The sequence below is a fragment of the Balaenoptera borealis genome (genome assembly GCF_965194805.1).
Source record: "Balaenoptera borealis genome assembly, chromosome: 9".
Classification (NCBI taxonomy): domain Eukaryota; kingdom Metazoa; phylum Chordata; class Mammalia; order Artiodactyla; family Balaenopteridae; genus Balaenoptera; species Balaenoptera borealis.
Window position 1 is genome coordinate 59182055 of NC_138873.1, and position 19812 is coordinate 59201866.

The window sequence follows — 19812 nt, forward strand, 5'->3', positions numbered from 1 at the left end:
GAGTTTTGTATAACAGGTTTTAAAGGTACTTCCTCTCATCTCCCCCAAAGAAAATGGTTTTAAATTAATAGTTTGTCAAAATCTGTAAATTGTACCATGGATTTTTGTCAAATTTCAAGTATAAGGGTGTAGAAGAGGGCCAGAAATAGATCTTTACGTTCATTTGGAAGCATTTGATAGCTTTCTAAACTTTTCTTCCTGTTTTGGGGATTTTCAAGTAATATGTTCTCTGTGTGTATAAAGTATGGTTCACTCCTGTAAAATGAAAGTGCTGGAATCAATCAGAGCAGTGCACCATTAGAATTATTTATAAGGAATGACTGTGTTTGACACTAGCAGCAGTGCAAGTCTGGAACTATATTCTGCAGTTTCCCACTTCTGTTTTAAAGCATATTTTAAACACTTTGGGGTTACTATAGAACTAAAACTCACAATTTGATATATTTATTTATATTTTTAAAGCGTAATATGACCTCAGCTCAGTGGAGGAATACTGTATTATTCAGGTTTGTGTCAGTTTCATAACATTAAAATGATCTGGTTTTGTCAGTTTCTTAAAATTATGATCAGTGAGTTGTCTAGCAGTTTAAGGCAGTCATAACTTACGAGTAAAATGAGGCTCTGCAGGCACTGAAATGCTCAACTGAAATGCTTTTAGGGTCTTTATATGATTACTCACTTATGCCACAATAGATAAATCTTTGAAAACAAATGCTTTTAAATTTTAATTTAAAAAGGAAAAAGCAGGTGCAGGTCACAAGAGTTTTAGAGTATGCCTTGTTACCAGCAGTAGTTCATTTTAAAGTAAGCCAGGTTTTTGCCAAGATCAGTGTTTCCTCAAAATGAAGGTAGAAATAGACTTGTAATAGTGTGCTCTTGTACCTCTACATAGGTTCTTAAATAATTTTGAGCAGTTACGCATTTATCTAGAGGAAATCAACTGTGAATAAATGCATGTTTACCAAAAATATTGTTTTACAGTGCATTTAGTTCTGATATTTATTAAGTTGACATTTCACACAATAACTTTTAAATAGTTTGGAATTCTATATAGTTTAGGCATCAGTCACATCTGAGATAAGTAAAGGAAAATGTGCAATATTTTTTATGTAGGTGAGCTAACACAGTATACCTAATTGCAGAATTATCTGATTAATTTGTAATAGATAAGTTGTATAACATTTTCATATCTAAAAATGTTTTTTAGATCAATCTCAAGTGAAATAATATTTTCAGAATAAAATTCTACAGAAAAAGTCTACTGGCTATGATATGCACATTTTTAAGCAAGATATGAACTAGAGCCAAAAGTAGCATTTGACAGTTTGATTTACTCTGCCATAATATGCAAGCTTCCTATCTGTAGATATTTTTAAAAACATAGTCATGATGTATGTGATTATTAGTAAATACATCAGTATTATAATTAGATATTTGGGTTTTCAGTTTAGAGAATTCATCATTTCACTGACATTAATGGAGTATGTTTACCTTGAATGGTAAGATTTTATAAACAGGGCTTCCATGATTTGGGATGTGAATGCTAAGACTTATACGTAAGTTAATTAGATGTGTAATTTGGTTATGAAGCCTTTTCTAAAATGATACCACCAGAAAATTAATAGATTAATTTTTTGAGACAATCATTGGTCTGGATTGGTTAATAAAAACTGTCTTAAGAGGTTTTCTTTTCAAATATTTCTAGTGTATTAATCATACTTGTTTTTGTGGAATGGGGGTAAACCACACCATTAAGAGAATAAAATGTAATTTGGAAAGAGGTAATTATAAGATTTGTTTCAGGCCCCAAAATATAAATAAAGATTGGTGTGGAATTTCAGTGTATGTTTCCTGCCCTTGTAAAATGTCTTTTTAAAAAAGCATCTATTCCTAATGGTATAATACACAATAGGTGAACTTTCCAAACATCATCTTTTTTTTAATGTCTGAGTTATTTTGTTTCTTCAAAGGAAGACATGAAGTATATAAATAGTATTTTTAATTTATTGAAGTTTCTAAAATGTGCAAAGCATGGTTTAGTGGAAATACTATTAGATTCATTGGCTTGTCCTGCCTCTGCTGTTTGATATTTTTTGGGCAAATCAATCACAATGGAACTCAGTTTCTTCAGCTGTATAAGGGTGGAATTAGATTATCTCTAAGGTCTTAAGTTCTTCAGTTTTAAGTAGAATTTGGTTGTAATGTCTAAACCTTATATGAGAAAATGGGCTTAAAATAATGTAATAGCCCTTAAAATAACTCATGTGTGATGAGTTACATTGATACCATGAAGGTTTACTAGGTGTCATCCATAGAGGTTTCCTATAAAAACACATAAATTAAATCTGCCACATTCTGATTATGGTAATGTTAAGATAAAATTATCTTAAGTTACCAATTTATTGAATATATGGAATTTTGTAAATACAAAAATTTATCAGTTAAACCGAAGTGGATGTAGTAGTGTTATCATTTCAAAGAGGTAAAACTGTTAGCTGTAAGTGAGCACTTTACCCTTAACTTGAATGAAAAAAGTTTATATAAAATTATAAAATTGAATTTCAAAGTATTAAATAGATTTTTAGTTTTATAGCAAAATAAACTGTAGACTCTATAACACGTTTATGGGTGAGACTATGGGGATGATCTGAGGAATATCTCACAACAGCCATACATTGCATTATAGCTGCTGTTCCTCCAGTACAACTTGGGTTTAAGTGTCATTGGAAGAGCCTTTTATTGATATTTGTAGAGAAAAGTACTGCAAGCTAGTTTTGCTTATCTGAGCCAAACTAGTGGGTATTCAAGAGGCTTTTGTTTCCTATTGGTATTAAGGCAAATCACTGATTGCCTTTGTTGTTGAACTGAAAATGTAGTGGAGAGGCTCTGCAGCCCAGTGAGGGGAATCATTCAAAGAAAGTACATGTAAATCAAGCTCTTAGAACTTTAATCATACTTGCACTTTGCTTTTTCCTGGGATCTGTCACTCCAGCAGACATAACACATGCTAAATGTTCTTTTGTGCAGAGCTTTCTGCCTTCAGTTGGAGAGATGGTCATGCATCTTGAGAGAGGAGCTCTGAAGACAACTGAAAAATCTGCAGCCACTCTTAGGAGGAGGTCAATATTTTACTAAGAAGCCATAAGAGAGAAAGACCATTACTGAGCAGTAAATTTGACTAATTCAAAGAACCCTTTACCAGTCTGATCCTGCCTGTTAAAAATGTATAATGATTTTGTTTGTCTTTGATGTTGGACATTTATCATTGTTCTTACCCAAGGAAAGGCTGTTACACATTTAGAAGTAAAATGTTAGGTTGCCTGTTCTAACCCTTAAGTGAAGTTTGCCTAGCCTGAGTGATTAACAGTTTCCTGCTATGTCATGTGTGCCCTGTCGGGAACATTATCAGGTCACTCACAGAAAACAAACTTTCAGTTTAGACTTCTGGCCCTCTGACATTTGAGTGCCTTGAAATGGGAAACAATTCTCTTAGGGAAGAAGTGCTTCGGATCTTTTGTGATTGTAAGTTTTGGTCAGTGTCTTACAGGAGTGTCCTTGGGAGACATCTGTTAAATATGAAATAATTAGAGCTATACAGGAATAAAAGCTAGATCACATAGCTTGAAGTGGTATCATGACTGATGGCTACTTTGAGGTGGTCATACAGGAATAGACGGAGGATCTTGAAGTTAGTTTATGACAATAGAAACATTCTATAGTTTAACTGCATGCACAATTTGACATGTTGAGCGTGTAAGAGTAACTACAGTCACACATCTATAACACCCATCACTGCGACCATGATTAGTTTGGCTCTCGGAACCTTTCTGTTCGGGATGTTTTGCGGGAGGGACCGGAAGAGGTGGATCCTTTCGCGATGTGGGGAGGCCGCAAGCTGAGCTCCTCCGGGAGTCGGTTTTTAGGAGCGCATAGGTCGGCGTTCCGGGGCACACAGGCTGATTGTCCTCGCTTAACCACGTCGGCAGGTGAGTGTGTGCGTGGGGGTCGCTCGCACACAGCTCACGGCGCGGGCCGGCTGTTCTGCGCAGGCGCGGGCGAGGGCGGCGGGCTGTCTCGGGGCTCCGCGCGGGGTCAGCCAAAGACCTGTACGTTGGGTCCTGCGTCTCGCTGTCCGTTGAACGCTCGGCCTGGGCTCATACCGTCCCTTCCCCAGAGGCTGGGAAAAATAGCTGAGGACTAGCGGTCCGGGCCGAGGAGAGCGCAGCCTGCGGGCCGCCGCCATGTATCCAGTGACCTTTTGTCTTATTTTCGTTGAGCTCCTGCAGGAGCCGGCCACCACTGTGCGGCTGGAGTCTCAAGGTCATGTGCCTTTTTCCTTTGCCCCGGCGGGAAAAGACACCAGCTGTCTCATTGGTCGCCTTTTATTTGTGTTTTGTTTGCACGTATCTTGCCATGTTTCAGAATTTAAGGCAGCAATATTATTTTTTTTTAATTTTTAATTTTATTTGTTTATTTATTTATGGCTGTGTTGGGTCTTCGTTTCTGTGCGAGGGCTTTCTCTAATTGCGGCAAGTGGGGGCCACTCTTCATCGCGGTGCGCGGGCCTCTCGCTATCGCGGCCTCTCTTGTTGCGGAGCACAGGCTCCAGACGCGCAGGCTCAGTAATTGTGGCTCACAGGCCTATTTGCTCCGCGGCATGTGGGATCTTCCCAGACCAAGGCTCGAACCCATGTCCCCTGCATTGGCAGGCAGATTCTCAACCACTGCGCCACCAGGGAAGCCCAGCAATATTACTTTTTGATGAATAGGTTAATTCAACACATTGTATTGGCAAATAAGATCAAGAAAGTGACACACCGAACCTGATGCTTGTAGAAGACAGTTTGATTATTTAACTCCCAATATTAACCAGAACATTAAATTCATTTATTACGTGAAACTCATTTAACGAATACTGTTTGCCAGGCACTGGGAATTTTTAAAGAAGTGATACCTAAGGGTCTCTTTAAAAAAACGTCAGGATGGAACTAAGATCAGGTTATAAAGAGCAAAAACTGGGAAACTTAAAGGCCTCCAATAGAATTGACAAGTTGTGGGAGTTCCCTGGTAGCCTAGTGGTTAGGATCCTGGGATTTCACTGCGGTAGCCGGGGTTCAGTCCCTGCTGGAGGAACTGAGATTACGCAAGCTGTGTGGCCTGGCCAAAAAAAAAAACAAAAAAAAACAAAAGAAGAATTGATAAGCTGTTACTCTCAATAGAGTGAAAAATAGTGCAGCCAATAAACATGATTTAAATCAATGTGTAGCCACATGGAGAATGATTAGATGTAGTGTTAAGATTCTTAAGTTGCAGAAGACCTAAATAGACATTTCTCTGAGGAAGGCCTACAGATGGCCAACGGGCACATGAAAAGATGCTCAGTATTGCTAATTATTAGAGAAATGCAAATCTACAATGCGGTATCACCTCACACCAGTCAGAATAGCCATCATTAAAAAGTCTACAAATAATGCTGGAGAGGGTGTGGAGAAAAGGAAGGCTCCTACACTCTTGGTGGGAATGTAAATTGGTGCAGCCACTATGGAGAACGGTATGGAGGTTCCTTAAAAAACTAAAAATAGAGTTACCATATGATCTTGCATTCCCACTCCTGGGCATATACCTGGAGAAAACTCTAATTTGCAAAGATACATGCACCTCAGTGTTCATAGCAGCACTATTTACAATAGCCAAGACATGGGCGCAAACTAAGAGTCCTTTGACCGATGAATGGATATAGAAGACGTGGTATATATACACAGTGGAATATTACCCAGCCGTAAAAAAGTGAAATAATGCCATTTGCAGCAACATGGATGGACCTAGAGATTATCATACTAAGTAAGTCAGACAGAGAAAGACAAATATATCATTTATATGTGAAATCTAAAAAAATGATATGAACGAACTTACTTACAAAACAGAAATAGAATCACAGACATAGAAAACAAACCTATGGTTACCAAAGGGGATAGTGGTGGTGGGGGAATAAATTAAATTATGAGTTTGGTATTAACATATACACACTAATATCTATAAAATAAACAACAAGAACCTACTGTACAGCACAGGGAACTCTATTCAATATCTTGTAATAACCTGTAATGGAAAAGAATCTGTCTGAATCACTTTTCTATACACCTGAAACTAATGCAACATTGTAGATTAACTATACTTCAATTTTTAAAAAGGTAAAAAAAAATCCTTACAAATCAGTTTGTATTATGAACTTGGAGATATATAGTGAAAATAGAGATACATCAAAATTTTAACAGTGATTATCTGAGGTGGAGTTGGTGATCTATCATTTTATCATTCGTTATATACTTTTCATAATTTTTTTCAGTAAATATGTCTTTTATAATCAGAAATTCGGAAAAAATACAGTATAAATATTTCCAAATTTTGGAAGTGAGCATAGAAGGAATAAATATTTGGGATGAGGGAAACTTCTTAAACAAGATATTTAGGGAGCTGTCTTGAAGTTGTCCAGTTTTAGAAGAAGTTGGAGTGGCCAGAGGACCAGCTTGAGTATCTGTGAGGAGGTTTCTAGGAAACTGCGAGGTGTTCCTTGAAAAGTACAGTGTGGATGGAGGGCTGGAAAAGAGGGCAGAGAATGGCCAGGGATAAGACAGACTTTTTAGGCCATGACAAGTACACGAAAGACCATGTACACCTCCTGGGATTGACTTTATCTTCAGGACAGTGGGACATTACAGAAGGAACAACATACTCAGACTTGTTTTTTAGAAATAACACTTGGCAGCTGTGTAGACAGTGGGACGGAGGCGGACAAGACTAGGCTCAGGGAGGCCTTAGAGTAATCCAGACAATAAATGATGAATGCTGGAACCACGCCGTTGGCACGGTAGAGGGCTCGTTCACTGTCAGCATGGTACCTGATAGGTGCTGATAAATGACTTTTTGAATAAATTAAGTGAAAAATGTCCCCATTCCTTTAAAATTTCAAATACCAGAATGATCACAGATTCGAGGTAAAGAAGGAATTGGTAGCATTCTATTAATATGAACTTGATGAGTTTCTCTCAGTTATGGTGAGGTGGATTTTAAGGCTCTTAAGAATTCTGGCCATACTGATGACTGAGGGACTAATTTTCCAGAAATAGGGGAGGTGAGAGGGAGATTGGGGTCATCACTGACCAGAGAGCAAGGACTGTGTTGAAATCTTTGAGGCTCAATTTCATGATAATACCTTACACAGTTGACCCTTGAACAACACAAGTTTGAACTGCACCAGTCCTCTTAAATGTGGGGAGTTTTCTCCCAATAAGTAAGTACTACAGTACTACACTGCCTGAGGTTGGTTGAATCCAAGGACGTGGAGTAGCAGATGTGGAGGGCTGACTGCAAGGTTATACCTGGATTTTTGACTGCACGCGTGCCTTGGCGCTGCTAACCGCCACATTGTTCAAGGGTCAACTGTAAATCCTTATCTGTGTATCACAGTCTACATAATTCTCTGATATCTCATTTACCTACCTAAAGTCATCAGGGAGGTGATATTTGACCTGGGTCTTAAAAAATAATACAGATAGAAATGTTGGAAGAGAGAATAACTTGAGCTAAAGCCTAGAAGCACAAACTTTTTTTCTGAGGATGTTAAAATGAATTTTGGCCAGGCTGTGAGGTCCTATTAAACAAAAGAAAATTTTAAAAACATAAAAAGCTCAGGAGAAAAATGTTCAGAGACTATGAAAAGACAAGACATGAAATAAAAATGACCATTTGTCTTAGTCCATTCCTACTGCTACAACAAAATACCACAGACTAGGTGGCTTATAAACAAGAAAAATTTATTTCTCACAGTCCTGGAAATTGCAGAGGCCAAGATTCGGTGTCTGGTGAGTGCTCACTCCCTGGTTCATAGGTGAAGCCTTTTTGCTCTCTGGGGTCTCTTTTTATAAGGGCACTAAACCCAATCATGAGGGTTCCACCCTCAAGGCCTAATCCCTCTCAAAGACCCCCGCCTCCTAATACCATCCCCTTGAGGGTCAGGATTTCAACATGTGAATTTGGAGGATGGAGGAGACACAAATATTCAGACCATAGCACCATTAAACTTAAAAAAAAGACACTTAACCTCACTCATGATAAATTCAAACTGTAGTGAGATACCATTTTCACCTATTGGATTAACAAAGATAAAGTTTGATAATACACTGCATAGGTGACTATCAAAGTATTATCAGTGTGGGGAAACCAACACTAGAAACTCATAGTTTCTAGTGAGATTGCAAATTGGTTCAACATCTAAGAAAGTAATTACAAATTTATAAATACACATGCCAATTGACACAATTCTTGCGGTTTTACATACAGGTACTCTCAAAAATAAATTACCTATGTAATTCAATCTTATGTTTTCGGAATAGCAAAAAATTAGAAATAACTTAAATAAATGTACATTAATACAGCACTGCTTAAGGCAGAAATAGAGACACAGATGTAGAGAACAAACGTATGGACACCAAGGGGGGAAAGTGGCGGGGGGTGGTGGTGGTGGTGTGATGAATTGGGAGATTGGGATTGACATGTATACACTGATGTGTATAAAATGGATGACTAATAAGAACCTGCAGTATAAAAATTAAATAAAATAAAATTCAAAAAAAAATAGGGCACTGCTTAAATAAATGATGAGTTACAGCCATACAATGGATTACCTTGCAAACCTAAAAATAAGGAAGTTCTTTATGCTCTATTATGAAAAAAATCTCCAAGATACATTGATAGGTGGAAAGAGCAAGGTGCAGAACAATGAGTATACTGTGCTACATTTTGTATAAAATAAGAGAGAAATTGATACACAAAAATGAAATATGTATAAAATATTTGGAGGCTTACATGCAAATCTAGTAACATTGGTTGCCTGCAGAGAGGGAAGCTGGATACCTAGAGTCAGGGGGAGGAGAAGCACTTTGTAGTGTCCACTTTTATACTTTTTAATTAAAAATTTTTAATTTTGAAATAGACTCATAAGAATGTGCAAAAATAATACAGAGAATTTCCATATGCCCTTCACCCAATTCCTCAGTGATAACATCTTACATAACCATAATACATTGTCAGAGTCAGGAAATTGACGTTAGTATGATACCATCAACTAAACTACAGTCCTTCTTTGGATTTCACCACCTTTACATGCACTCATTGTGTGTGTGTGTGTGTGTGCGCGTGTGTGTGTGTTACCACACATAGAGATTTGTGTAATAACCACCACAATCAGGATATGGAACTGTTCCACAATCACAGCGAAACTCCTGGTAATACTCCTTTATAGTCAAACCCTACCACCAACCTTAAACCTTGATCTATTTTCCATTACATTATATTATTATTTCCATTATAATTTTGCCATTTCACAAGTGTTATGTAAGTGGAATCTTACAGTATATACCTTTTGAAAAAATGTTTCTGCACTCAACATAAATACCCTTGAAATCCATCCAAGTTTTTGCATGTATCAGTAGTTCATTCCTCTTGATTTCTGAGTAGTGTTTTATGATATGAATATGCCACAGTTTGTTTAACCATTCATCTATTGTAGGATATTTTGATTGATTCCAGTTTGGGGCTGTTATGGATAAAGTTGCTGTGAACGTTGATGTACGGGTTTTTGTGTGGACGTAAGTTTTCACTTCTCTGGGGTAAATGCCCAGGAATGCACTTGCAAAGCTGCATGATAAATTTATGTTTAACTTTATTAGAAACTGCTAAACTGCTTTTCATGTTGTCTGTACCATTTTACATTCCCACTAGCAATATATAAGAGATCTAGTTTTTTCATATCTTGGTCCACACCTGGTAATATCAGGGATGGTTAAATTTTAGCCAATTCGATAGGTATGTAGTGGCTTTCATTTGCATTCCTCTAATGGCTACTGCTATTTAACATCTCTTCATGTGCTTATTTGCATCTGTATATCTTCTTTGATGAAGTGTCTGTCTCTTTTTATACCCTTTTTATAATACCCACAGCCATTTTAAAATTGGATTGCTTATTTTGTTTTCCTGTGGGAGGTTTTTGGTTTTTCTGTTTCGTTTTACTTTTGAGTTTAAAGAGTATCTTTATATATTCCAGATACAAGTTCTTTATGGGATATATGTTTTACAGATATTTCCTCCCATTCTGTGACTTGACTTTTCTTTTTCTTAACAAGGTGTTTTGCCAAGCAAAAGTTTTAAACTTCGGTTAAATCCAATTTAATCAATATTTTCTTTTATGGATTGTGATTTTGGTGTCAGATGTGAGAACTCTGTGTGTAACCCTAGGTCAGGAAGATCTTCTATATTTTCTTCTAAAAGTTTTATAGTTTTGCATTTAGATCATTTTGAGTTCAGTTTTGTATAAGATGTGAGATTTCGGTCAAAATTTTCTTTTTTGTCGATGACGTCTAATTGTTTCAACACCATTTACTGAAAAGACCATTCTTCCTCCTTTGAACTGCTTTTGCACCATTGTCAAAAAATCAGTTGGGTGAATTTTTTTTTTTTTTCCTCTCTCTGGACACTCTTGTTGCATTGATATTTCAGTCTGTCTCTCCTCCAGTACCACACTGTCTTGATTACTGTAGCTCTATGATAAGTCTTAAAATTGGGTATTTGATTTCTGCAGTTTTATTCTCCTTTTTAACATTGTTATATCTATTCTGTCTCTTTTGATAGAAATTGTGTCAAACATATAGATCAATTTGGGGAGGATTTATGTTGACTCTTCCTATCCATGAACACAGTATGTTTCATCATTTACTAGGTTGTCCTTGATTTCTTTCATCAGTGTTCTATATAAATTTTCAGCATACAGACTCTGAACATATTTTGAGGGATTTATACAACAATGGAAGTATTCTTTCTTGTACTGATTTTAAATAATAGAGCATTTTGACTTTTGCTTTCCAATTGTTCATTGTTAATGTATAGAAACAATTGACTTTTTTGTGTGTTGAATTTGTAGTCTGTTACCTTGCTGAACCGACTTATTCCAGGAGCTTTTTATTTTTATTTTTTAAAGATTTCTTGGGATTTTCTACATAGACAATCATATCATCTGTAAATAGGGACCGTTTAATTTCTTCCTTTCCATTCTGTATGCCTTTTATTTCCTTTTCTTGCCTTATTGTACTGGCTAAGATTTTTAGTAGTACGTTGAATAGGAGTCATGAGAATGGGCATTCTTGCCTTGTTCTTGACTTTAGGTGTAAAGCAATTAGTCTATCACCATTAAGTACTTTGTGAGCTATAGAATTTTTATGGGTGTTCTATCAGATTGAAGAATTTCTCTTCTATTCTTAGTTTGCTGAGAGTTTTTAGTCGTAAGTGGGTGTGGAGTTTGTCAAATGCTTTGTCCACATTAATTAGTAAGCTTATGTGTGTTCTTCTTTCAACTATTAATATGGTAGATTACATTGATTGATTTTCTACTCTTGAACTAGTGTTGCATAGCTAGAATAAATCCTACTTGGTTATGCTGTATTTTTCCTTTTATATGTTGCTGGATTCTGTTTACTAATTATTGAGAATTTTTGTGTCTGTTCATGAGAGAAATTGGTCTGTGGTTTTCTTTGCTGTGCCATCTTTGTCTGGTTTTTGTCTGTTTTTTGCCAGAGTAATTTGTCTTCTTGGTGGATTCTCTCTCTCTCTTTTTTTTTAATTGAAGTATAGTTGATTTACATCTATATACGTAGATTTATATATAGATGTAAATCTATAGATTTACATCTGTATATGTAGGTTATTACATGTATATATAACCCATATATCCTATATATAACCTATATATCCTTTACAGGTTATTACAAGATATTGAATATAGTTTCCTATACTATATAGTAAATCCTTGCTGTTTTGTCTCTTTTATCATAACGTAATGTCCCTGGTAGTTTTCTTTGCTCAAAGGTCTACTTTGTTTAAATGTTTATTGAACAACTGAATGTTCTGCAGCAGAATAACTAGTTCATAAAGCAGGTCCCTGTGTAAGTTGGAACATATAAACTGGATGACTGTTTATTTTAGGAGATATATATGTCTATAAGTGCACATTTTTTTTCCTCTGTAAAATGTGTTGAGCATACGTATAAATCCATTTCATGTAGCTAACATGAAAGTGACATAATTTGAACTGGTTTTGATAAATAATCTCAAAATTAACATTACCCTAGTTTGTGGGAATTCCCTGGTGGTCCAGTGGTTAGGACTCTGTGCTGTCACTGCTGAGGGCCCAGGTTTGATCCCTGGTTGGGGAACTAAGATCCCACAAGGTGCGTGGTGTGACCAAAAAAAAAAATTACTCTAGTTTAAAAGGTAATGTAGTTTTAATTTGAATATCATTTTTTAATAATTTCGTGCAGCATAATGTGTATGTAAAAACAAATGGCATGAAAAACTTTACCATAGGCATTACTTATTTTTGATGATTATTATTTCAGAAATATCTGATTGGAGTTAGATAGCAGAATGCAAGATTTTTGTTTTATAATTTAAAGTAAAATCCAAAATTAAGGGAAAAAACCCCTTTTGTTTATCAACTGTAATATAAGATTGCTGTATAAAATAGTTTCTTCAATTACATGCATTTCAGGGATTCATACTGTGCAATGCTTTCTCTAGACATTTAATTTTCTTTTTTCAGCTTGTTCAAAAAATCAGCTCAGTTGGACTCTACAAATTAGACCATCGGTTTTCAGTGAATACAGAATCATGTGTTTCAGATCCTATAGCATGACTTTTGCCTGCCTGAATAGGATGAAAAGTTACAGGTAAGTTTATTCATTACTGTGGCAAATATTCACATAATTATGTGCAATAATAGTTTAGTATCGATTGTGTTTAATAAACTTTGTCAGTATAGCTCATGTGGTTTGATTAAGGTAGCTTTTATTTATTTAAATATTCTTATTTTTCCAACAACTTTTAAATTTGGGAAATTTCAAACCCACAGAAAATTTGTAATATAATATAAATCCAGTGCATGCCTTTCATCCATATTTAGCGATAGCTTTTATTTTTAATGCAAGACTATATTACTCAGAGAACTACTTTTTACTTCCTCATAATATCCTTATGACAGGACACAAATAACGCAGTGCTTAAATCGTAAATGATTTGGGTGCAACATAAATATAAGGTGGTTAAGTATACATTCTAGATAGTAAGATTGAATCAAAGTAATATCTTTATGTATTCATATATTAGAAACCAATTTCTAACTTTGTGAAAAATATTGCATTGGTTTAAGGTATGAGCTCTGTTTTCCAAGTGCATGCTCTACTTATAAATGAACTGGCTTTTTTAAGATTGGATGTCTGTAAAATCATTCTTAGTCAACTGAGCAACCACCTACTGTTAACTATTGTAAGTTAGTCCTTTTTAAAAAAATTTTATTTTATTTATTTATTTAATTTATTTTTGACTTCGTTGGGTCTTAGTTGTGGCACGTGGGATCTTTTGTTGCGGCACACAGGCTTCTCTCTAGTTGTGGCGTGCAGGGCTTTTTTTTTTCCTCTCTAGTTGTGGCGTGCAGGCTCCAGAGCACGTGGGCTCTCTAGTTGAGGCACATGGGCTCAGTAGTTGCGGCGAGGGGGCTTAGTTGCCCTGTGGCATGTGGGATCTTAGTTCCCTGACCAGAGATTGAACCCACATCCCCTGCGTTGGAAGGCAGATTCTTTACCACTGGACCACCAGGGAAGTCCCTGCAAGTTAGTCCTTGATTGCTGAGGCTTTGCATGAAGCATGATAAAGAGGGTAATATTCATAAGATAATATTAAAGAAGAGTGATATTTAACTCTTAAAAGGATATTAAGTAATCAATATAGAATGTACTCTATGTAGCTAAGAAAAACGTAGTAAAAATTTAAATGGCATTACCTTTGTTACTGTAACAACCTATTCTCTTTTACCCAAGAGCCTCTGGAGGATTTTCCTATCATGTACTTTGACATGGGACCTGGTGTAGTGTCTGTCTGATCCCCATTTAGTCCCTGTTTGATTCCATTTGATTAAAAAAAATATTTACGTGAATTATATACTTTTCTGGGCCTTCTCCTACAGATTATTTATTTGACAAATGTTTCCTGAGCACCGTGTTTTAGGAGCTGTGCTTGTCACTAGGAATAAAATGGTAAGCAAGACAGCTTACGTTCTAATGGAGAGACATGATCAACTAATCACGTAGGCTCACAAAGAAGTACAGAGTTGTATAGGAGTTAAAATAGGAGAGTATTAGATGACGTTCCATTTAAACTAAGGTCTAAAGGATGAGAAGGAATTAATTAGGTGTGTAGAGGAGGGAAGGGGGGATGCGAGAACAATGTTCCAGGCAGAGGGAATGACATATCCAAAGTATCTGGGGAATGATCAAGCATGGTCAATTCAAAGAACTTAGAGAAGGCCCACGTGGCTGGAGTGGGGAGGACGAGGAGAGTAGTGGGAAGTGACTTTGGAGAGGGAAGAAACTGGGGACCAAATAATTCAGAATATTTTATGCTATGCTAAGGATTTTGGTCTTTTTCCCCCTGTCACTGGAAAGCCATGGAAGCATTTTAAGTGGGAAAATAGCATGATCGTATTTATATTTCAGAACAGTCACTTTGGGTGCATTGTGGGGAACAGATTAGAGGGGGATGAAGTCGTAAGCAGGCCAACTAATTAGAAGGCTAGGACAATAGTTCAGGCAAGAGATGACAGGAGCTTGGATTAGTATGATCAAGCAGTAGAAATGGAGAGAAGGCTGAGGCATCTGAGTTCAAATCCTGGCTCCACCACTTAATCTCTCTGAGCCTTCCTTTTGTTGTCTGTGCACTAGAGATAATAATAGTACCTACCTTATGGAGTTGCTGAGGATTAAATAAGATGACATATGACATATAGGGATTTCTTAAACAAGCAGTACCTGGCATTTAGTAAGTGTTCAGTAAATAGTTACTACTTCTACTACTACTACTACTACTACTACTACTACTATGTGACCCAAAAGGCCAAGTTTTATAAAGTTTCATTTTTGTTGTAACTTACTTCGAAAGCAAATTAATTTGTTTCATCTGTGACTATATATATATATATATATACACACACACACACATATATACATATATATACTTATTTACTTATAAGCAATGTGATTATAAGAAAACTTGTTTTGAAGCATCAAAAATAAGCGATACATGTATTTAGAATCTAATAAATTGCAAATTAGAATATCTTTCTACTTAATATATCCCATGTTACATTTTTTTAAATGGCAGTTTTTGCCTGGCTCTTCCTTCTGACCTCTTAGACTCCCTTGGACAAGACTGTACAGTACTTCCCGGACCACTGTAGACAGCAGCGAGGTGAAGACCTTCCTGGCCTTGGCGCACAGGTGGTGGGACGAGCAAGGAGTATATGCACCTCTTCACTCTATGAACGACCTGAGGGTGCCGTTCATTAGGTAACATTACAGAAATTCTAGGTCTTTTAAAATACAACTCTTTTCAATAATTCATTTTCTTTCGAGTTCATTTTTCTCTCAGTTTATGCCTAGGTTCAAAATGCTGCATTTTAAATTTGCTTTAGAAATTAGGGAGATTCTCTTCAATGTCCATTGTTTGATACTATTAATTTTTAAAAAAATATTTTTAAAAATTTTATTTATTTATTTATTTTTGGCTGCGTTGGGTCTTCGTTGCTGCACATGGGCTTTCTCCAGTTGTGACGAGCAGGGGCTACTCTTCATTGCAGTGCACAGGCTTCTCATTACTGTGGCCTCTCTTGTTGCGGAGCATGGGCTCTAGGCGCGTGGGCTCAGTAGTTGTGGCTCACCGGCTCTAGAGCGCAGGCTCAGTAGTTGTGGCGCACGGGCTTAGTTGCTCCGCGGCATGTGAGATCTTCCCGGACCAGGGTTCGAACCCATGTCCCCTGCTCTGGCAGGCGGATTCTTAACCACTGTCCCACCAGGGAAGTCCCGAAACCATTAATTTTTTAATAGCATCACTCGAGTTCTACAATGTTTCATAAATTAACTTGAAGTATTTTTGGATATTATCAAGTTAATTAGAATTAAATCCATATGAAAAGGAATTAGGGTCCTATGGCATCAAGGTCATTTTATAGCATCTTTGGCCTTTAGGCAGTTCTGATAAAGGGAATAGTACTGAGAAGTTTCAATTCAACAAATATTTTTTTGAGAACTTACCTTGTACAGAGCTTGGGGGCTAGAATCTGTTAAAGCTACTGAGATATTCATCATTCAAAACACAGTCCGTGTGCTTCAGGAACTTAGAGTTTGCCATGGGAGATAAAGGCAAGGGTTCATCAGACTCCACTTATCAAGACTCCACTTGTCAATTGTTCATTCGTTCTTCTGCCCATTTTTTATTTATTTATTAAACATTTTTGAGCAGCCGACATGGGCAAGGCACTGTGACAGACACAGAATATCAGATTCAGACTGCCCTCAAGGAACTTCCTGATTGGTTTTTGCTGGTTTTATCAGTGCAGCAAAAAGGAAAATATTGGCGCATTCTTATTACCACTGAATTGGTGGATCATTGAAACACTAAGGCAGAGAAAAGCAGAAATGTCGTTCTGTTAGGCTAGATCAGTGGTTCTCAAGGTTAGGCCTGGACTATAGCAACATCAGTATCACCTGCGATCTCGATAGAAATACAAAATCCTCAGGTCTCACACTGGACCTACTGCTTTGGGGGGTCAGCAGCCTGTGTCTTCCTTCCAGGTGATTCTGATGCGCGCTCAGCTTGAGAGCTACTCTATTCTAACTAATGTGACACTACTAGTTAGACATCACACTAAAAAAGACCATCCAGGGCAGTACAAATTATGGTTAGAAGCTTAGATTTTATTCTGATCGTAATTAAAACCATTGAAAGGGAGCAATGTGATCTAAACTATGATATAAAGAAGTCATTTTGGCCAATGTGTGAAGAATGGATTGGATTTCATTTGAAATGGGTCCTTTCTGTGTATTATAATGTTCTGAAATTATCTACTTAACCACTATCTAGGTTTTTCTTAGAAGTCAATTAATTTGAATAGCAATAAAAGATTTCCTAAGATGTCCTTATTATATATGACATTTATTTTAATATAAGTATAATTAGAATTTGTATGTAGTCCAACTTAAAAGTTTAGTTTACAATACTGTTAGCTATATATATCTGTGTGTGTATATGGGTGTGTATGTGTGTGTGCTTACATTTGTGTATGTGGTAAAATATTGCTATGATTATCTTAGAATTAAGTTTACTTGATTTGGATGCCTGTTTACATGATCATGAAAACACCATTAACTTAGAAGATGAAAAGTGACTCAATTTAGAAAGGAATATAGGCAAATTCTGAAAATATAGATCTCCAGTCTGCTTCTACTAAACCCTGTAAAATAACCTATTTGTTGCTGATATGAAATGGGTCTAGCAAGTACCAGCAACATAGCTAATAATACCTCAGGTGACATGATATCTCAAGTGAATAAAATTAGGTTAATCTAAACTAGATTGTTTTTAAAGTTTTTCTTTAGATTATTACTAAAGTAATAGTTAAGTCATAATTATTACTAGATTATTTCAAGAACTTTACTTTAAACCTCCTGCTTCTGATTACTAAATATATCTTATAAATTAAGCATAATGTCATTTTATGCTGAAAATAAAAGTTTTTTTACCCCCAAAATCAATAGTCTATTTAAAAAGAGAGTTTAATATTTCTTTGAAAATAATGCACTTTTAAGACTTTATTGATAAAATTAATAATTTGTTTTTATATATTTTGAATTTTTTTAAAAGAGACAATCTTTTAAAAACAGTTGCTGATCACCAGCCAGGAAAACCTTTGTCTGGGATGAAGATTCTTGATGTTGGCTGTGGTGGTGGATTGTTAACGGAGGTAAGTGATTTACAACTTTCCTGGCATTTTTCTTTTTTTTTTTTTAAAGGGAACTTTATATTTATTTATTTATTTATTTATTTATTTATTTATGGCTGTGTTGGGTCTTCGTTGCTGTGCGGGCTTTCTGTAGTTGCAGTGAGCGGGGGCTAGTCTTCATTGCGGTGTGCGGGCTTCTCATTGCAGTGGATTCTTTTGTTGCGGAGCTTGGCCTCTAGGTGCACAGGCTTCAGTAGTTGTGGCACGCGGACTCAGTAGTTGTGGCTCTCGGGCTGTAGAGCGCAGGCTCAGTAGTTGTGGTGCATGGGTTTAGTTGCTCCGTGACATGTGGGATCTTCCCGGACCCGGGCTCAAACCTGTGTCCCCTGCATTGGCAGGCAGATTCTTAACCACTGTGCCACCAGGGAAGCCCAAACTTTCCTGGCATTTTTAACTGGGAAAAAAAAAATTGAGAAAAAGTGGGCTTATGCCTCTTTTATCCTTTTAACAAATAATATTGTTCATTTTTAAAACAGGAAGTATATAATGTTGTTTTTAATATTTTTATGATTATAAACTAGTACATGCTTTTTACTTTCTTAAAAATATATAAGTATTTCAGAAAATTATAGTGAGGAATTTTTTTTTTTTTACACAAAAATGGGGCACTGGTAAAAATAAATAAATGGGACCTAATTAAACTTAAAAGCTTTTTCAGAACAAAGGAAGCCATCATCAGAACAAAAAGATAACCTACTAAATGGGAGAAAGTATTTGCAAATGATATGATTGATAAGGGGTTAATATCCAAAATAAATAAACAGCTCAGACAACTCAACATCAAAAAACAAACAACCAGGTCAAAAAACAAACAACCAGGTTAAAAAATGAGCAGAAGACCTGAGTGGACATTTTTCTAAAGAAGATATACAGATGGCCAATAGGCACATGAAAAGATGCTCAACATTGCTAATCATCAGAGAAAGGCATATCAAAACCACAATTAGATATCACCTCACACCAGTCAGAATGGCTATCATTAAAAAGTCTACAAATAACAAATGCTGATGATGATGTGGAGAAAACAGAACCCTAGTACACTGTTGGTGGGAATGTAAATTGGTGCAGCCACTACAGGAAACAGTATGGAGGTTCCTCAGAAAACTAAAAATAGAACTACCATATGACTGAGCAGTTCCACTCCTGGGTATACATCCGAAGAAAACAAAAAACTATTTCGAAAAGATACATGCACCCCAATGTTCATAGCAGCACTATTTACAAGAGCCAAGATATGGAAGCAACCTAAGTGTCCATCAACAGATGAATGGATAAAGAAGATGTGACACACACACACACACACACACACTGGAATAATAGCCATAAAGAAGAATGAAAATTTTGCCATTTGCAACAATGTTGATGGACCTAGAAGGTAAAATAAGTCAGACAAAGACAAATACTGTATGTTATCACTTATGTATGGAATCTTAAAAATAAAGCAAACAAATGAATATAACAAAACAGAAACAGATTCACAGATACAGAGAACAAACCAGTGGTTGCCAGTGGGGAGAAGGAAGGGGACAGGGGCAAGATATGGGTAGGAGGATTAAGAGGTACAAACTACTATGCATAAAATAAATAAGCAACAAGGATATATTGTACAGCACAGGGAAATATAGCCATTATTTTATAATAACTTTAAATGGAGTATAATCTATAAAAGTATTGAATTACTATGGTGTACACCTGAAACTAATATAATATTGTAAATCAACTATACTTCAATTAAAAAAAAAAGCACTGGTCGTTTGAATAGCTTTGGAAATTTTGTTGTCTCTTCTCTCCCAAGATATTAGGCAATTTCCGCTGGTTTAAATGCACTGATAAGCTGTCCTTTTGCACTTGCTTCAGTATCAAAATGTAACAGA

At 36.2% G+C, this 19812-nt stretch overlaps 1 protein-coding gene across 5 annotated transcripts in view; it reads left to right on the forward strand.

Moving 5' to 3' along the window:
* Positions 1–77: 77 nt before the first annotated feature.
* COQ3 (coenzyme Q3, methyltransferase) overlaps positions 78–19812 on the forward strand; it is a 38975-nt gene continuing 19240 nt past the window's right edge. For all 5 annotated transcript variants that reach the window (XM_082405265.1, XM_082405264.1, XM_082405266.1 and 2 more), the window contains exons 1-4: positions 78–3986; positions 12650–12776; positions 15294–15446; positions 17800–17899. In XM_082405265.1, coding sequence (XP_082261391.1) covers positions 3878–3986; positions 12650–12776; positions 15294–15446; positions 17800–17899 — 489 coding nt within the window. In that variant the 5' untranslated portion in view covers positions 78–3877. The remainder of the gene's footprint in view (positions 3987–12649; positions 12777–15293; positions 15447–17799; positions 17900–19812) is intronic.